We start from the raw sequence: 17,384 nt of genomic DNA on the forward strand, positions 1-17,384 counted from the left end.
GTATTACAATAAATATACTTTAAATGGTAGATTGTTTACAATAGGTTAAGCATAAATATATTTCCATTCTTTTTTAAAATAAATAAATTCTTTAAATGTTCTCAAAGAAAATCTGAACTTTGTCTTGACGCAAAAAAAACATAACCTAATATCACAATAAGAAGAAATTTTTGGATTACAAACTAAAACAACTTAGATAAAAGAAAGGAAGACTTAAGAAAACCCATGTATCCTTTCTATAAATACATACTAAGATATGAACATGTGTCTCTACTTATAAGTCTATATGTATGTCTACTTTCTTAAACAAGTATTATTCAACTTAACTTCTTAAATCCAAATTTTATTCCAAAGTAAGATGAATATCCATTTCTCAAAACTAAACATATTGTACAATGAGTCATTTAAAAACATTATCTTCATTTTTTTATTCAAATTTTAAGTTTCTTTTAACCTCATGATACAAAGAAATATCTCCAACTAGAGCTATCTAAATGTAAGCTACTTTTTTCATTCTATCTACAATTTGAAGAAAAATGATTTACTATAACATAACCATCTTTTCTTTTCTTACAAATACAACATGTTGCATAGATTGATTACATTTACAAATGCTTCTTTGCACAATTTTCTTTACACAACAATACTAGAGAACTTCTCTTGCATTATTCATTTCAGTGCTACAAACTACTTGAACACTATGCACATATAATCTCCTCCCTTTCAACATGGCTCCCAAGGTAAAAAAAAACCTACAATAAAACACAATTAACCATGAAGGCTCACCTCCCAACCTAGGTCTCTATGAGACCACTCCTAAGCTTGAAGAATGAAGGTAAAATGGTTTACAACCAAGCAATATTCACAAATGCAACAAAACCACAATACAAACAATCTACACCCATATACCAAGCTTCACAAAATTGGTTACCTAAGAACCCATTAGAGAGGGTGAAGGTGGATCACACCCAAAAGGAGATGACATTTCTAAAGAACAAATATTAGCCAGAATACATGCCTTATAAGGCTTCAAGATCACAATTTCTTCCCTTATAACCCCAAAGTGCAAAACCACAAAGATGCCAACATGAATCCCATACTCCACGCTAAATCCCTCTTCTCCAAGAGAAGAGACTCTACACTTGAACATAAGGCCCAACTAACTCATCCATCCACAAGGCCACTACTTCCCTCCCAAGAGTGAGTGATGGATTGGACACCCATAAACTACATACAAGTAAAAAATAACAAGGAAAACCAATGCAATCCAACATATATAGTGTACAATACAATAGTATTTTAAGCTATAAACATGAAATATAAAACAAATCTCCTTCATGAAAAGAGCACCAACCTTGATCCAATGTAATGGAAAATGAATGAAGACCTTTCCTTCCTATGTCTTTTTTGAACTCCTCTATAACTAGCCAAGTCTCTAAGACTAGAGAGTGGGTGAACAACCTCTAAGTCTTACCAAGACCCACTAAAAAGGCCTCCAATCCACTACCCAACCACTAGTCATAAATGATAAGTGACTAGAAGTCCTTCCTCTTCCAATTTTGTCCTCTCTAATAAATGACAGGTAAACTAAGAGTGTGGAGAAAGAGAATGGTCATGACCCTTTCTTTCTTACTTTTGAAAAGTGGTCCTTGTGGAGGGTCATAAATGTGATTTTGACATCCTAATAGCCAAAATTTAACCCCTAACTCATAGTACACCCATTAGGCTAGTTGATCAAGTGGGTTTACTTAGGTAATTTATTAGGTCTAACCCTATGTTAGGTAACTCTTTCCAAACTCTAAGTGGGCATGTCACTATCATATAAACAATACAAGTGTCAACTGACATCACACAATATACTTCACAAATACAAGTGACATGTCTAGTCACATAATACAATTTGATCTAACAATAATAATCCAAATTTATGTTTACAAATAAAATACAACACAATGAGCTTTTAATATCTACACCTAGCTTCACAAATTTCACATAGCTAGGTCTAACTTGGTTCTTCGATTAAATTCCATGGTTAATTTTTTGCACACTTTCTTGGGCTTGAAGTATCTAGTATAAATTTCTAGTCACAAGAAGAAGTACATTTCATCAATGAGCAAAAATTCTTCACCAAGATATTATCTTTTAGCTATGATATATTGTCCAACAATAGTAATTTTATGAAAGTGTTGTACATTGATTTTTCGGTGACTGAATATTGTCAATTCTGACACCATTTTCTGCCAGTTCTAATGCAAGTTAAAACTCAACTATGAGTTCAATAGTCAAGTGTCCAATCATTTTGTATGCTCCTACAATGTTTCAACATATCTTTACAATTAATTTAAGATATATGGAAGGGGATATACATTTCAATATTTGAAATGAGTTGAAAAGTGTAATCCTCTTAATGTAAGATATAAGTATTTATTTTTTGTGTAAGACTCGGTAGTTAAAAAATGAATATGGTAGACAGATATAATGAGAGAGAGAGAGAGAGAGAGAGAGAGAGAGAGAGAGAGAGAGAGAGAGAGAGAGAGAGAGAGAGAGAGAGAGAGAGAGAGAGAGAGAGAGAGAGAGAGAGAGAGTGTGTGTGTAAAACCTCAACTAGCTTCTATTGGTATTATTGAATTTTAATCTTACTTCTCTTGTCTTTTGTTTTAAATGATTTAATTTTCCATAGATTGTCAATTATGTTTAACAAGACTTCTTTGAAGGAAACAATGTATTATTTAGAATTCTTATTGAAATATGCAATAATTTTATTTACTTGTTTACACAAACCAAAAAAATACAATATCAAATGAATCTGGTTTGAGAAATAACTTGCAATAGTTGAGTGGAGTACTCACATGCCAATTCTAAATGCCACAAGGATGCAAAATGAATTACCTTAGAAATGTCGTAGGTAGCCAACATATACAATCTCACGTTCCTTCCCCAATGAAGTTGTCACTGATTGAGTTGCAGAACCAACTCAACCACAACCTATACACCTTCCAACACTTGTGTATCAAAAATGCAAACCCAACAATTACCCCCATAGTTGGCAATAGATCATTCACATGGCTAGTAGTAATCTACAAGCCCTATTTTATTTCTGCCCAACTCCCAATCAAAGTCTATGGTTCAAAACTTTGCCAAGACTTAAGACATTGTCCCTAGATGGTATTCAACACTCCCTCTATGTCAAAAGTTTTCTTCCTAGCCAACAGATATCATAATGAAGAGCAATTCGAACCTTATCCAATTTTTAGCCTATAACCATCAACCAATCTCCATGCTACAGTGAAAATAGTAGGAGAATGTGCAAGGTGTTATACCTTAGCAATGAATTGTAGTCAACCGTCTAGTTAATCTCATAATGATAATGCCAATCTCCCAGACAAAAATAATCATAGATAGGAGAATTAACCAATGTATCACTATACATTAGTAGTGACTCCAGACAATATTCAAAAACTTAGAAACCCTTATACATTATCAAGGGTTCTCAATTTTAGAACTCAGGAAAAAGCCACAAAGACAACAAAAGAAAAATATATATTCAAGTGTGTCTTTCTCAATGAAATGAGCTCTCATTTATAATCTTTTGTTGGCCAAAGTTTCCTAAAAAACTCCACTTTAGAAATTCTGAAAGTTTCCCAAACGAACTCAACACTTAAAACTTTCCAACACACTTTTTAGAAATATCTGTTAAAGTCATTATTATAATAGTATAAAAATTATTATAATAATGCAACTTGTAATTAATAAATAAGAGCTCCTGCAATTATTAAACTTATTTACTGCAAGTGACAACTAGTTGCCAAGCCACCCACTGCACTGCCAATAATACCAACTACCAAAAATAGATTTACTAAAAATAGTAAGCCCAAAACTGAGACCCCCAAAATGCCATGTTAGCTCATGAGGGTCACTATGATGAGCTAACTCCATCAACTGCGTAGACCTACCAAAAATGGGGACATTATTGTTTGTTCAAGCAATCTGACATCATACAAAAACCTCCATCAGGATCCCATAAGAAGCAAGTGTTGTGCCTATCCTCGTTGAACCAACTGAACGCCAATACCATCATCAAAACCAGTAACATGACCTACAACACAACACCAAGTACTTGTGCTGGTGATGTAAAGGCTAGAACATTACTAACAGACAAATCCTTAGGAGATCTCAACACACTCTCCTTTATTATTCCTACCCAATCATCCTACAGCCAATCCAGCTTAGGATCATACCAACTTTTTATTCGGTGCAAATCATGAACATGTGATCCAAATACCAACTTATAAATACTCATCATAGTATAAACTCTATCATTAGTATGATCATCTTCATCGATATCCTCATGTTGTTGTGATGATTCATCCTCAATCTACTCAACGTGCAAGTATGACCTTTACAGAAAGGCCTCTTGCACCAATAGCAAAGATGACACCTCCTCAAGTCCTTTCTCGAAGTGACATCAAATCTCCCTATTGACTTGCCCTTTTTCTCAACTATTGGTGGGGGATCCCCATCATCCAATAGAAGAGCAGAAGATTTCAAAGCAACCTTGCTTTGAGAAAAGGACTCCAAGTCTTGTGTCTTTTATCGTACTACCTATAGAGAAGATGGGTCCAATGATTTCACCCATCCACAAAGTGGCTTAGCTAATCCCTTCATAAATAATATTACTCGTATGTGCTCCGAAATATCATAAACCATGATTGAAAGCCTCTAGAACTCATTGATGTAACTCTCCAATCCACCAGGCCACTTCAGTTGAGCCAACTCACAAAAGTACACCTCGAAATCCTTCTTATCAAATCTCTTGATCAAGCAATCCACGAACTCTTGATAGAAAGTGATCTGATCATGTTGCAAATAAACTAACCCATGATGCCACCAGTCATGGGTAGCTTAATCCAAATGCAACACTCCAAATCTAATATCATCCACTTCACACATAGGACGTAAAGCCAAATATGTGTCAAGCTTATGAATCCAAGCTCAAGCTATAACTCTCCTAGTACCATCAAAGTGCTCCAACATCATTTACTGGCAACTTGTTGTAACTCAGTCTGTCGTGGTCGTTGTCTCTCAGGTCATAACCTTTCTCTAGAATGCTCTTGCTTCTGAGTTAAGAACCTATCAAAATTCAAATAATCTTTAATAGCATGTGGTAAAGCATCCCACTCTGTAAAGTGTGCCAGCACATCTTCGAAAAAAGGAGTAGCCTTAGACTCAATACTGGCCACATCCACCTCAAGGCTAAAAAACATGGGCCTCTATAGCCTATTATGAGTGCTAGTATTTATGTTAGATCTGTCAGCTAATCCACCATGATCCTCAACTTAAACTTGATTTGCATCTCTATGCCTAACACAATCTTGGGTTCTATCCTCAACTTGATATCTATGAGTGTTGTGATATGGAGCCTAATTAGACTTCGAGGTTTATTTGGCGTGGTTTTTCTACCCATATTATTTCTACAAGGGTTTGGTAGTAGTGCCCCCAAGATGGGGTCAAGGGGAAGCACCCCTTTGGGGTCCTGGGGTAGCACCCCAGGTGCGCTCCCTATTGCAATACAAGGTGGGGTTGAGGGGCAACGCCCTTGCGAGGGTTTTTGGGGGCAGTGCCCCCAAAGCCAAAAATGCCCTTATATTGTAAAAGACATTAGCTACTATTTTTCTTGTTGGACAACTTATTCTAGCCCTAATTTTGTAAGTGGAAAAAGCTTGTATAAAAAGGCTTAGGGTTAGGGATTTGATAATGTAATGGTGATATTGTAGTTTCTTGTAGTGGTATTAAGTTGTAAGGGATTGTAGATTGTAATAATTGGAACCACGTTAAATCTTGGTGTCTTGTGTTCTCTTTTATGGGATCTACAATTATCTAACATTGGTTATATTTGCATGTAACTGTTATTTCTGTCTGAGATTAATCCTAACAACGAGAACCAATAGAAACATCTCGAGCTCTCTCCCTACTCCGTCTTTGAGGAAGTGCTATCTATTACATAGTATTAGACAACTACTATAGTACACTTGTCATCTATTGTTGGCAAACTACAATATTCCTAAATGTCTGTAGGTCATCTCTATCAACCTTAGCATCTGAGAGTCATAGTCTAATGCCACTAGAACCACCCAGACTACCATTCAAACCAAACTAGATCTCAGGCTCTCCTTCTCTAGGAAGAGAATTACATCCCCTTTAGGTATAGTGCATACCCAACACAAACCTCCTATCATTAGTCATGATAGAAAATAATGGATCACATACTAACCACTAACAATTGATTCAAAGCCCAATTCCTACAAGCTAGCAGGAAACCACTCTGATACCATTGTAAGAACCCCAATTGGCTTCTATTGGGATTACTGAATTTTAATCTTACTTCTCTTGTCTTTTGTTTGAAATGATTCAATTTTCCATAGATTTCCAATTATGTGTAACAAGATTGCTTTGAAAGAAACAACATATTATTCAAAATTCTTATTGAAATATGCAATAATTTTATTTACTTGTTTACACAAACCAAAGAAATATAATGTCGAATGAACCTAGTTTGAGAAAAAACTTGCAATAGCTTAATGGAGTACTCACATCTAGGGTCAAATGCCAATTCAAAATGCCACAAGGATGCAAAACAAATTACCTCAAAAATGTCACAAGAAGCCAACATGTACAATCTCATGTGCCCAGAATTCTCCAATGAAGTTGTCACTGATTGAGTTGCAAAACCAACTTGACCACAATCTATACACCTTCCAACACTTGTGTATCAAAAATGTAGATCAAACAATTATCCCCATAGAAGGAAATAGATCATTTACATGGATAGTAGCAATCTGTAGGCCTTCTTTTATTGCCGCCCAACTCCCAATCAAAGTCTATGGTTCAGAACTCTGCCTGGACTTAAGAAGTTGCCCCCAAATGGTATTCAACACTCCCTCTATGTCAAAATGTGTCTTCCTAGCTGACAGATATCAGAATGAAGAGTAGTTCAAACCTCTTCCAATTTTTAATCTATCACCATCAACCAAACTCCTAGCTACAATGAAAATAGTAGAAGAATGTACAAGGTGTTATACCTTAGTAATGAATTGTAGTCAACCTTCTTGTTAATCTCAAAATGATAATGCCAATGTCCCTGACACATATAATCACATATAGGAGAATTAACCAATGAAATCACTATACATGAGCTGTGACTCAAGAAAATCTTTAGAAACTTAGAAAACCTTATACATGAGCAAGGGCACACAAATTTAGAACTCGGGAAAAAGCCACAAAGGCAACAAACGAAAAATATATATTCAAGCATGTCTTTATTAATGAAATGACCTCTCATTTATAATCTTTTGTTGGCCAAAGTTTCCTAAAAACACTCCACTTCAAAATTTTTGGAAGCTTCCGAAAAGAACTCAACACTTAAAACTTTCCAACACACCTTTTAGAAATATCTCTTAAAGTCATTATTACAATAATATAAATATTATAATAATAATGCAACTTAATAATTAATAAATAAGAGTTCTTGCAGTTGTTAAACTTATTTATTACAAGTGACGACCAACTGCCAAGCTTCCCACTTCACTTCCAAGAATAGAAACTATCAAAAATAGACTTACTAAAAATAGTAAGTCCACAACTTAGACCTCCAAAATTCCTTGCCAGCGTATGAGGGTCACTATGATGAGCTAACTCCATCAACTACACAGAGTTTCCAAAATTGGGGACATTACAGTCCTCCCTCCCCAAGATTTCTTGTCCTCAAGCAATCCGACAACATACAAAAACCTTTATTGGGATCCCATAAGAAGCAAGTGATGTCCCTATCCTCACTGAACCATTTGAATGCCAATACCATCATCAGAGCCAATAACATGACCTGCAACACAACACCAAGTACCTATGCTAGTGATGTAAAGGTTAGAACATTACTAACTAATAAATCCTTAGGAGATCTCAACAAACTCTCCTTCATTATACCTATCCAATCATCCTGTAGACAATCTAGCTTAGGTTCATACCAACTCTGTACCTGATGCAAATCCTAAACATGTGAGTCAAATACCAACCTATAAATACTCATCAAGTATAAACTTTATCATCAACATGATCATCTTCATCGACATCCTCATGTTGTTATGATGACTCATCCTCAATCTCATCAGTGTAAACCCATATGACACAATTCACTGCTCCCTTCAGCCTCAACATGCAAGTATGACCTTTAGAGAAAGGCTCCTTAAACCAATAGCAAAGTTAACACCTCCTCAAATCCTCTCTCAAAGTGACATTAGATCTCCTTATTAACTTTCTCTTGTTCTCAACAATTGGTGGGGGCTCCTCATCATCAAATAGAAGAGTAGAAGATTTTGAAGCAACCTTGATTCAAGAAGAGGAATCCAAGTCCTATGCCTTTTGCATTGCTACCTATAGAGAAGATGGATCCAATGACTTCACCCATCCATGAAGTGGCTCAACCAATCCCTCCATAAATAACATTACTCATTTACACTCTAAAATATCATAAACCATGACTGAAAGCCTCTGGAACTCACTGATGTAACTCTCCAATCGACCAGTTTTCTTTAGTTGAGTCAACTCATGGAACTACACCTCCGGACCCTTCCTATCAAATCTCTCGATCAAGAAATCCATGAACTCCTAATAGGAAGTGATCCGATCATGTTGCAAAGAAACTAACCCATGGTACCACTAGTCATGAGTAGCTCCATCCAAATGCAACACTCCAAATCTAATAGTGTCCACCTCAAACATAGGACACAAAGCCAAATATGCGTCAAGCTTACGAATCCAAGCTTGAGTTGTAACTCTTCTAGTACCATCAAAGTGATCCAACATCATCTTACTGACAAATTTTTGTAACTTAGTCTCTCAAGGTCATTGTCTCTTAGGTGTTGACCTCACTCTAGAATGCTCCCATTTATGAGTTAGGAACCTATCAAAATTCAAATGATCTTTAATAACATGTTGTAAAGCATCCCACTCTATAAAGTGTGCCTGTACGTCATTGAAAAAAGGAGTATCCTCAGACTCAATATTGATTGTATCTACCTCAGGTCTCATAAACATGAGCCTCTGTAGCCTATCATGAGTGCTAGTATGTATGTCAGCTCTATCAGCTAATCAACCATGATCCTCAACTCAAACTTGATCTACATCTCTTTACCTAAGACCATCTTGGGTTCTATCCTCAACTTGAGATCTATGAGAACCAATAGAAACATCTCAAGCTCTCTCCCTACTCCTTCCTTGAGTAAGTGCTATCTGTTGCAGAGTACTAGAAAACTACTACAATACACCTATCATCTATTGTTTCTCGACAACAATATTTCTAAATGCCTACTGAGTATCTCTATCAACCTCACCATTTGAGGGTCATAGTCCAATGCCACTAGAACTACTCAGATTACCAACCGAACCAAACTGGATCTCAGACTCTCCTTCTATAGGAGGAGAATTGCGTCCCCTTCGGGTATAATGCATATTGGCACAAACTTCCTATCGCTAGTCATGATAGAAAATAATGGATCACATACTGACCACTAACAATTGATTTGGAGCCCAATTCCTGCAAGCTAGCATGAGACTGCTATGATTCCACTGTAAAAACTCCGACTGGCTTCTATTGGGATTACGAAATTGTAATCTTACCTCTCTTGTCTTTTTTTTGAAATGATTCAATTTTCCATAGATTGTTAATTATGTTTAACAAGATTGCTTTGAAGGAAACAACGTATTATTCAAAATTCTTATTGAGATATGCAATAATTTTATTTACTTTTTTACATAAACTAAAGAAAGACAATGTCAAATGAACCTGGTTTGAGAAACAACTTGCAATAGTTAAATGGAATACTCATGTCTAGGGTCAAATGCCACAAGGATGCAAAATGGATTACCTCAAAAATGTCGCAGGTAGCCAATATATGCAATCTTACATTCCCAAAATTCTCCAATGAAGTTGTCATTGATTGAATTGTAGAACCAACTTGGCCACAACATATACACCTTCCAAGACTTGTGTATCAAAAATACAAACCCAACAATTACCCCCACAATTGGTAATAGATCATTCACATGACCAGTAGCAATTTGCAAACCCTGTTTTATTGTCACCCAACTTCCAATCAAAGTCTATGGTTCAGAACTATGCCAGGACATAAGATGTTGCCCCCAGATGGTATTTGACACTCCCTCTATGTCAAAAGTTGTCTTCCCAGCTGACAAATATCATAATGAAGAGTAGTTTGAACCTCTTCCAACTTTTAGTCTATCACCGTCAACCAATCTCCAACGTAGAGTGAAAATAGTTGGAGAATGTACAAGATGTTATACCTCAGCAACGAGTTGTAGTCAACCTTCTAGTTAATCTCATAATGATAATGTCAATCTCCTAGATACAAATAATCAAAGATAGGAGAATTAACCAATGAAATCATTATACATTAGCAATAACTCCAGACAATCTCCAAAAACTCAGAAATCGTTGTACATCAGCAAGGGCTTGCAATTTTAGATCTCAAGAAAAAGCCACTAAGGCAACAAAAGCAAAATATATATATTCAAGCTTGTGTTTCTCAATGAAATGAGATCTCATTTATAATCTTTCATTGGCCAAAGTTTCCTAAAAAACTCCACTTGAAAAATTGTGGAAGTTTCCCAAAAGAACTCAACACTTAAAACTTTCCAACACACTTTTTAGAAATATCTCTTAATGTCATTATTATAATAATATAAATATTATTATAATAATACAACTTAATAATTAATAAATAAGAGCTTCTGCAATTATTAAACTTATTTATTGCAGGCAAGGACCAATTGCCAAGCCACCCACTACACTGCCAATAATAACAACTACCAAAAATATACCTACTAAAAATAGTTAGCCTACAACTGAGACCCCCAATATGGCTTGTCAACTCACAAGGGTTGGTATGATGAGCTAACTCCATCAACTGTGTAGACCTGCCAAAAATGGGGACATTATAGAGAGAGAGGTGTCTTCTCCTTCTTCTCCTTCTTCTCCTTCTTCTTCTTCTCTACCTCTATCTTTACTACTCAATCCATTTCTCTTCCAAAACATCCCTATTTCTCCCTCCTCTCACTTTATCCCCTCCTCTCTCTATCTCCCCCTCTATCTCTGTTATTTCTACTTATTTCTCTCTCTCTCTCTCTCTCTCTCTCTATCATGGATAAATAGATTGATAAAGTTGAGGGTACTCAAACTAGGTGGTAATAGGCTATAGGGGATTGTCTGGGCATCCATCACAAAAATGAGCAATCTAGTGGTGATGCAAATTGAAGCGAACTAGATAATTGACACAATTCCCTATGTAATGGGGAATATGAGGTAGCTAGATAGTGTCAAGCTAAACAATAATCTATTCTACAATTTTTTTTTTGAGTCCACCAGTTCCATCCGTTCACTCTTTCTACTAGATGCTTCACATAATGAATTGGTGGCCAGTATTCATTTGTCTTACGTAAACCTCTTACAACTTAGTATGTTGTCATTAAACAATAAGAAGTTGACCTACATAATTCCTTTTTTTTTTGGTCATTTGAGAAGGCATTCTTGGTTATATTTGGAGGATAACTTGTCAATGGGCTACATTCTAACATCCCTGGGCAACCTTTCACAAATGAACAATCTAGATCTTTCTAGAAGCTTTATGAGAGTCCTTATGTTGAGCTCTTTTTGGCTATTGAGGTTTTTCGATGCTTTCAAGGTCTCTAACAATCGGTTCATGAATCCTCTTCCTTCTAGCAAGCCTTAAACATCACACACTAAGCAAGAAATTAAGCTTGGAAAAATAAGTCAACTTTGACTATTTAACAATTTTAGCCTAGTAATCAAGCCTTAGTGTGTGATGTTTAAGTCACCCACTTCCTTCTCTGCCTTTACTTCTTGTCTTCTTGGATTTGTTATTCAATGAATTCAAGATGGGTAATTCTATTCCCGCCTAGATCACCAATTCAAACTTTAGGATTGAGATGAGTTTGGCTGGGTGTGGAGTCAACATGTGGTTGGAGGAGTGGAAGCCGATTCTCAAGGATTGGATAATCACCCAACCTTTCCTTTCAGTCGATCTCTCTTCCAACAATATTAATGACAATGCACTCAAGTTTTTTGAGGTGAAGCCATTCATACACTATGCAAATTTGTGAAACAATTAGTTGATCTAGAACTTCTGTATTGGAGTAAGATTTTCTCGCTAGCTGGATAATTTGATCTCCATTCAAAGAGAGATAGATAGATAGATTATTAACATCTATGAGGCTAAGAATAGCCTATGGAATAGCTTTCCGACTAAACCAACTTTAGTAATTTAGATATTTTTTTGTGCAAGCTGATGATGAGCCCCCCTAACTTCTTATTGTACTCCTCATTGAATAAATTGTGGCAAGAGCTTCTAGATATAATATCTACAAATTTGTATGGAATCATTTTCCTACAATTATTTAATTTGTACGGAATCATTTATTCTTCTATTGGCAACTTGACTAATTTGTCAACTTTGGATTTGTCAAAGAATGGGCTTACTATAATAATTCTGCCAAAGATATTAAATATGATGAATTTGACATAGATGAATGTGAGCTATAATGAGTTGCGTAGAGAGATTCAAGATTCATTGAACGAGTTTCCCATGTATTCGTATTCCCATAATAAGAATCTTTGTGGATTTTCTATTGGGCCTTGCACATGATCTTTGTAGGTACTCTCTCAGAATAAGGAACCCTACGTGGGGAGGTTTTTAGTCTACTTTCAAATGCATAATAAAAGGAAGAGTACTAGGAAATATGGTAATACATATAATAAATGCATTGTAAAATTTGAAGTCTTTTGTTTGTGCATATATCAAGATAAGTGGGGTTTTGTCATCAGCTTAAACATCACATACTAAGGAGAAAATTTAGCTTGGAAAAAAAAGTGAACTTTGACTATTTAACACTTTTAGTGTTGGAATGAAGCTTAGTGTGTGATGTTTAAGTCATCTGTTCGTCACACACTCAAAGTGACAAAAATGTGTAAATCAACCTACGATCCAAATCAATTCAATAGTAATTAGTTCATTTCATTGATCTCAATTATTGGGTCATTTTTTCTTAACCTAAGCAAAGTTTTTTTTGACTTTGTGATAAATGTGTGGTTGAAATGAAATGAGATTTTATAACATAATTTGTTGGATAAATATATATCTTATTAGTTTTTACAATATACATGATACTTATGCATTTCCCTTGATTCAATTATATCAACCAATTATCATTTAAAAATTAAATAAGTTTGCAACATTTCCTAAAGCTTATAATTCTCTCAATGTTTTTACAAATATACAAATAAATTTATTTGTAATTCTATTGGCTAAAAGTACTCTCACCCCAATATCAACCCACCAATCTATTAGAAGCAAGAATTAAAACCAATTGACCAACTTTTCTTATGTTGCATTTAAAAAAAAAATCATTTTCATACAATAGTACTTTCACTATTTCATTTTAAAACATGTGAATAATAAAATCATTCATTTTCCATAATAACAATTCAACAAATATCTTCTTGTTCTATTACTTTTGAAAATGATAAAAAATACTTAATTTTTTATAATATTAATTTAACATATATAAAATTATATATATTATTGAATTATTTTAATAAACTCATTTAGTGATAAAAATATATATTATTATTTATATAATATTATATAATAAAATAATTTCATTAGATAAAAACATAATAACTAATAAATAAGAACGAAATTTAATTTATAAATATTAATGAAATAAATATACTACACTAATTTAATATACATTACATATAATTGCATAATGAATACTTGTTATTAAAAATATATAATTATTCATAATAAATTGTAGAATTATTAATATAAATAATAATAGGTGTCATGGATAACTAATAGTATACAAAGTTATTAATATGTGTCTGTCATATAGATTAATTATTACATGTGTAATTACATGTGATACATTTATTATTATATTTGATTAGCTAACAAATATTTAGTTGAGTAATTAATACTTAATATTATATAACTATTACTATTAAATATGATGATAATTATTTTAAATAAAAGTATACATTAGTAACCATGAATATGACAATAAGTTTTTTCTATTAGCGTTAGATCTCCTTATATCTACCTTGCTCATTGTATACAACCTCTTATCTCTTCAACTATCTCCCTTATGTTTCCCAAATAACTCCTTCCACGATGTCAAGATATCTCCCACACTTCTTCGTGTCTCTCTTTGTTGACTTGTGGATACATTTTTGACCAATGTTTGTGCTTCGCCATGTGCATGAATCTTTGATTTGTGGCAATCTATGGTGATTGCTATCGAAGCGCCATGAATAAAATTTATGCCAACATCGATATCATGCACATGCGTTTGTTATTTGACCTCTAACTGTTCTTAACCATTATTCTTGCAATTTTCAATTGTTGGCCAACAAAACTCAAATCCTTGACTCTGCTCTAAACATAACTCATGACTTATTAAGTAATATGTTAATTTTTTTTTACACAATATTGTTTAACTAGAAGTATGACATAAATTTTACTCACTAAAATGAATTAGATACAATGCATCTTTTGTTTACTTACCAAAAAAAGATTCTATGTTTCCACATTTAAATGTAACTGATTCAAACTTAGACATTCTCATTACTACAGTTATTATTCAAATAAATCTAACATATGATTTATGATGTAAGATTCTAATATTATTACTACAATCTATAATAGTTTCAACTTTAATACAACGATAACAACGAAAGATTTAAAATGTCAAAGTTATAATATTATTACTACAACTTACAATAGTTTCAACTTCAATATAACAATATTATGACTTGAACATGATGCATTTATGTCATCTTGTTCAATATAAAATTGATTTTGAAGTGGATTGTTTAAATAAACTCTTTGAAAAGACAAGATTTCAAATTGATCTTATATACATTTTTATTTTATTAGACAGTCTACAACCTCAAGCCAACTCTCTTGTGAATCTTTAAACATTATAAAACTACCTTATTGACAAAGACAACAATGCCAAAAAAAACCCAAAAAAACAGAAGAAGAAGAAGAAAGAAAGAAAGAAAAAGAAAGAGAAAGGCGGCTATTAGGCCTACATTTCTTTAAAACCTGAGTCACCTATACTCACTTCACTAAAGCATTTTATTGTAGATTCCTACCATGATTGCCACTGGGCCACAAATTAGAATCCCAAAACTATAAATGATAACGCTATCTCATGGCAATTTTGCCGTAGCTCTTATCATTCTCCTAAAGCACTCTCTCTTAAAGATGGGGTATAACTAGAATCCCAACATAATCGAATAGGATGCGAATTGGACAAAACCGTGATGATGGGTGTTGTTGGCACGAGAATGAGGGTGTGCGTATCAACGTACTCTTGTCCCGCTCCTTCAATTCTTAGGAATGTTTGGAAAAGAAGCAGAAGCAGAAGCAGAAACAGAGTTAGAGTTGCCATTGATCCCGCGGCACCTGTATTTTGTGGGAATGTAGCAACTTCCAATATCTTGCCTTCTAAACGGTACTTATTCGTTTCCACTATTTTTCTTATCGTCGTCGTGAGTTCTTGAAAAATTGTCTCATAAAACTAGAATATTGGTCGCAAACGATCGTGTTGACTTGATACCCTGTCAGTGGTAAACGGATTCTGCCGACATACATTTATATCGGGGAATGTTTGAAATTCGTTCCAGCCTTTCAGACCAACCTCCATGTGTAGAAACAAAGAAATAAATTATTATCAGTATTCACAAGACTAAAGACTATGGCACAGACTGCCTCACAAACTGATTTCTGCATTTGGACTCTCTTTTGTGCATCAGTATCCCCAACTGCTCAACGGTTTTCTTCTAAAGAAATCAATCCAAGAGTTAGCTGTCAACATATTAACATGACTGCCTTCTTGCTATTCTTGAAGACATCACACTCTAAAATGCAATGCATTTTGGTTTCCACTTTTTTTTGAGTGTAAAAAAACACACTCTTATTTCCCAAGCTTCTTTTGATCTTTTCCAATGTCTGGTTTCACAACAAAGTCACCATGGGAAATAGTCGTGGGCAATAAGAATTTGAGCACTCTATGAGAAATTGACCTCTATGTAGGCTTTTTGATGATGATTACTAGTAGGATTAAACTCTGTTTACCGCATAGGTTAATTAAGAATTGCACACAGATAATGAACACGTGACCCAGGTTCGATCCCCGGCAACGGCGCCAAATGTTTACCGCATAGGTTAATTAAGAATTGCACACAGATAATGAACACGAACTCAAACAGCAGAACTCTTCTTATTATTCGCATATGCCAAGATATTACATTATGCTTTCATGATAAGATCTGATGATAAGATGAATACAATGCTTCCCGAAGGGGTTATAAATACTTTCCGAAGAACTTTCCCGAAAGAGTCCGTCGGCCACATACATGTCGTTACATAAAAACCGTTCCGAAGGGATCCGTCGGCTGATACACAATTTCTTTTCTGAAGGGACCCGTCAGCTGATACACAATTTCCTTTCCGAAGGGACCCGTCGGCTGATACACAATTTCTACCGAAAGGACCCGTCGGCTGATACACAATTTCCTTTCCGAAGGGATCCATCAGCCGATACACAATTTCTACCGACGACATCATCCCCCCCAAAAGGAAAAGTCGTCTCCTGACGACTATTACAAAATCTCTGAGACAAATCAACAACCAAAATACATTGACTGACTAACTGGTCTTCAACACTGTCACCTTAGCCAATCTGACATCTGACCCTGATAGCCACCTGTGCCGTTTTCTGCCTTCCAATTTCGAGTACACTGAACCAAGTGTCGCTGCACTGCCTCCAACTAGATGATTAGCTCCTCCCAAGCTCTCTACGCATCCACCAAGACAGCCTGACGGCCAACACTTACTCTCAGTGCCTCTGGTACACAGACACTCCATGCCTGCAGCAGCTCTAAGTCTTCTCAACTGGTCAGACTCCCACGACTGATATCCGCAACGACTAGGGGTCCAGGGGGCAACGCCCCCGGTGGGGTCGAGGGGCAGGACCAAATTAGCACTCTGAAACCCACACAAAACTGCACGGAACACACCATTTCTGTCATTTCTTGCTAATTCTACACTCTTTCTGGCAATCGTTGATGCTTCCCCTTCCCTATGGCATCATCTGATACTCATTCTGAGCATTCTTGATTTGTCGACGTTTTTTTTTTTTTAGAAAACCTCTTGTCACCCTTACACCATACATCCTGCTACTGTATCGACTCCTTCCTTATGCAATATCCTGTAACGTCCTCCCTC

At 35.1% G+C, this 17,384-nt stretch overlaps 1 protein-coding gene across 3 annotated transcripts in view; it reads left to right on the forward strand.

Annotated features, from left to right (window-relative positions):
- The first annotated feature begins 15,262 nt into the window (after positions 1-15,262).
- LOC149556613 (Pseudouridine synthase family protein) overlaps positions 15,263-17,384 on the forward strand; it is a 170,103-nt gene continuing 167,981 nt past the window's right edge. Inside the window, exon 1 of one of the 3 annotated variants that reach the window (XM_089831008.1) lies at positions 15,263-15,609. In XM_089831008.1, coding sequence (XP_089687134.1) covers positions 15,419-15,609 — 191 coding nt within the window. In that variant the 5' untranslated portion in view covers positions 15,263-15,418. The remainder of the gene's footprint in view (positions 15,610-17,384) is intronic. The other 2 variants (XM_089831007.1, XM_089831009.1) reach the window with 2 other exon arrangements.

Source organism: Cupressus sempervirens, chromosome 5 (assembly GCF_028749045.1).
Source record: "Cupressus sempervirens isolate cs-2001-9-10 chromosome 5, ASM2874904v1, whole genome shotgun sequence".
Lineage (NCBI taxonomy): Eukaryota > Viridiplantae > Streptophyta > Pinopsida > Cupressales > Cupressaceae > Cupressus > Cupressus sempervirens.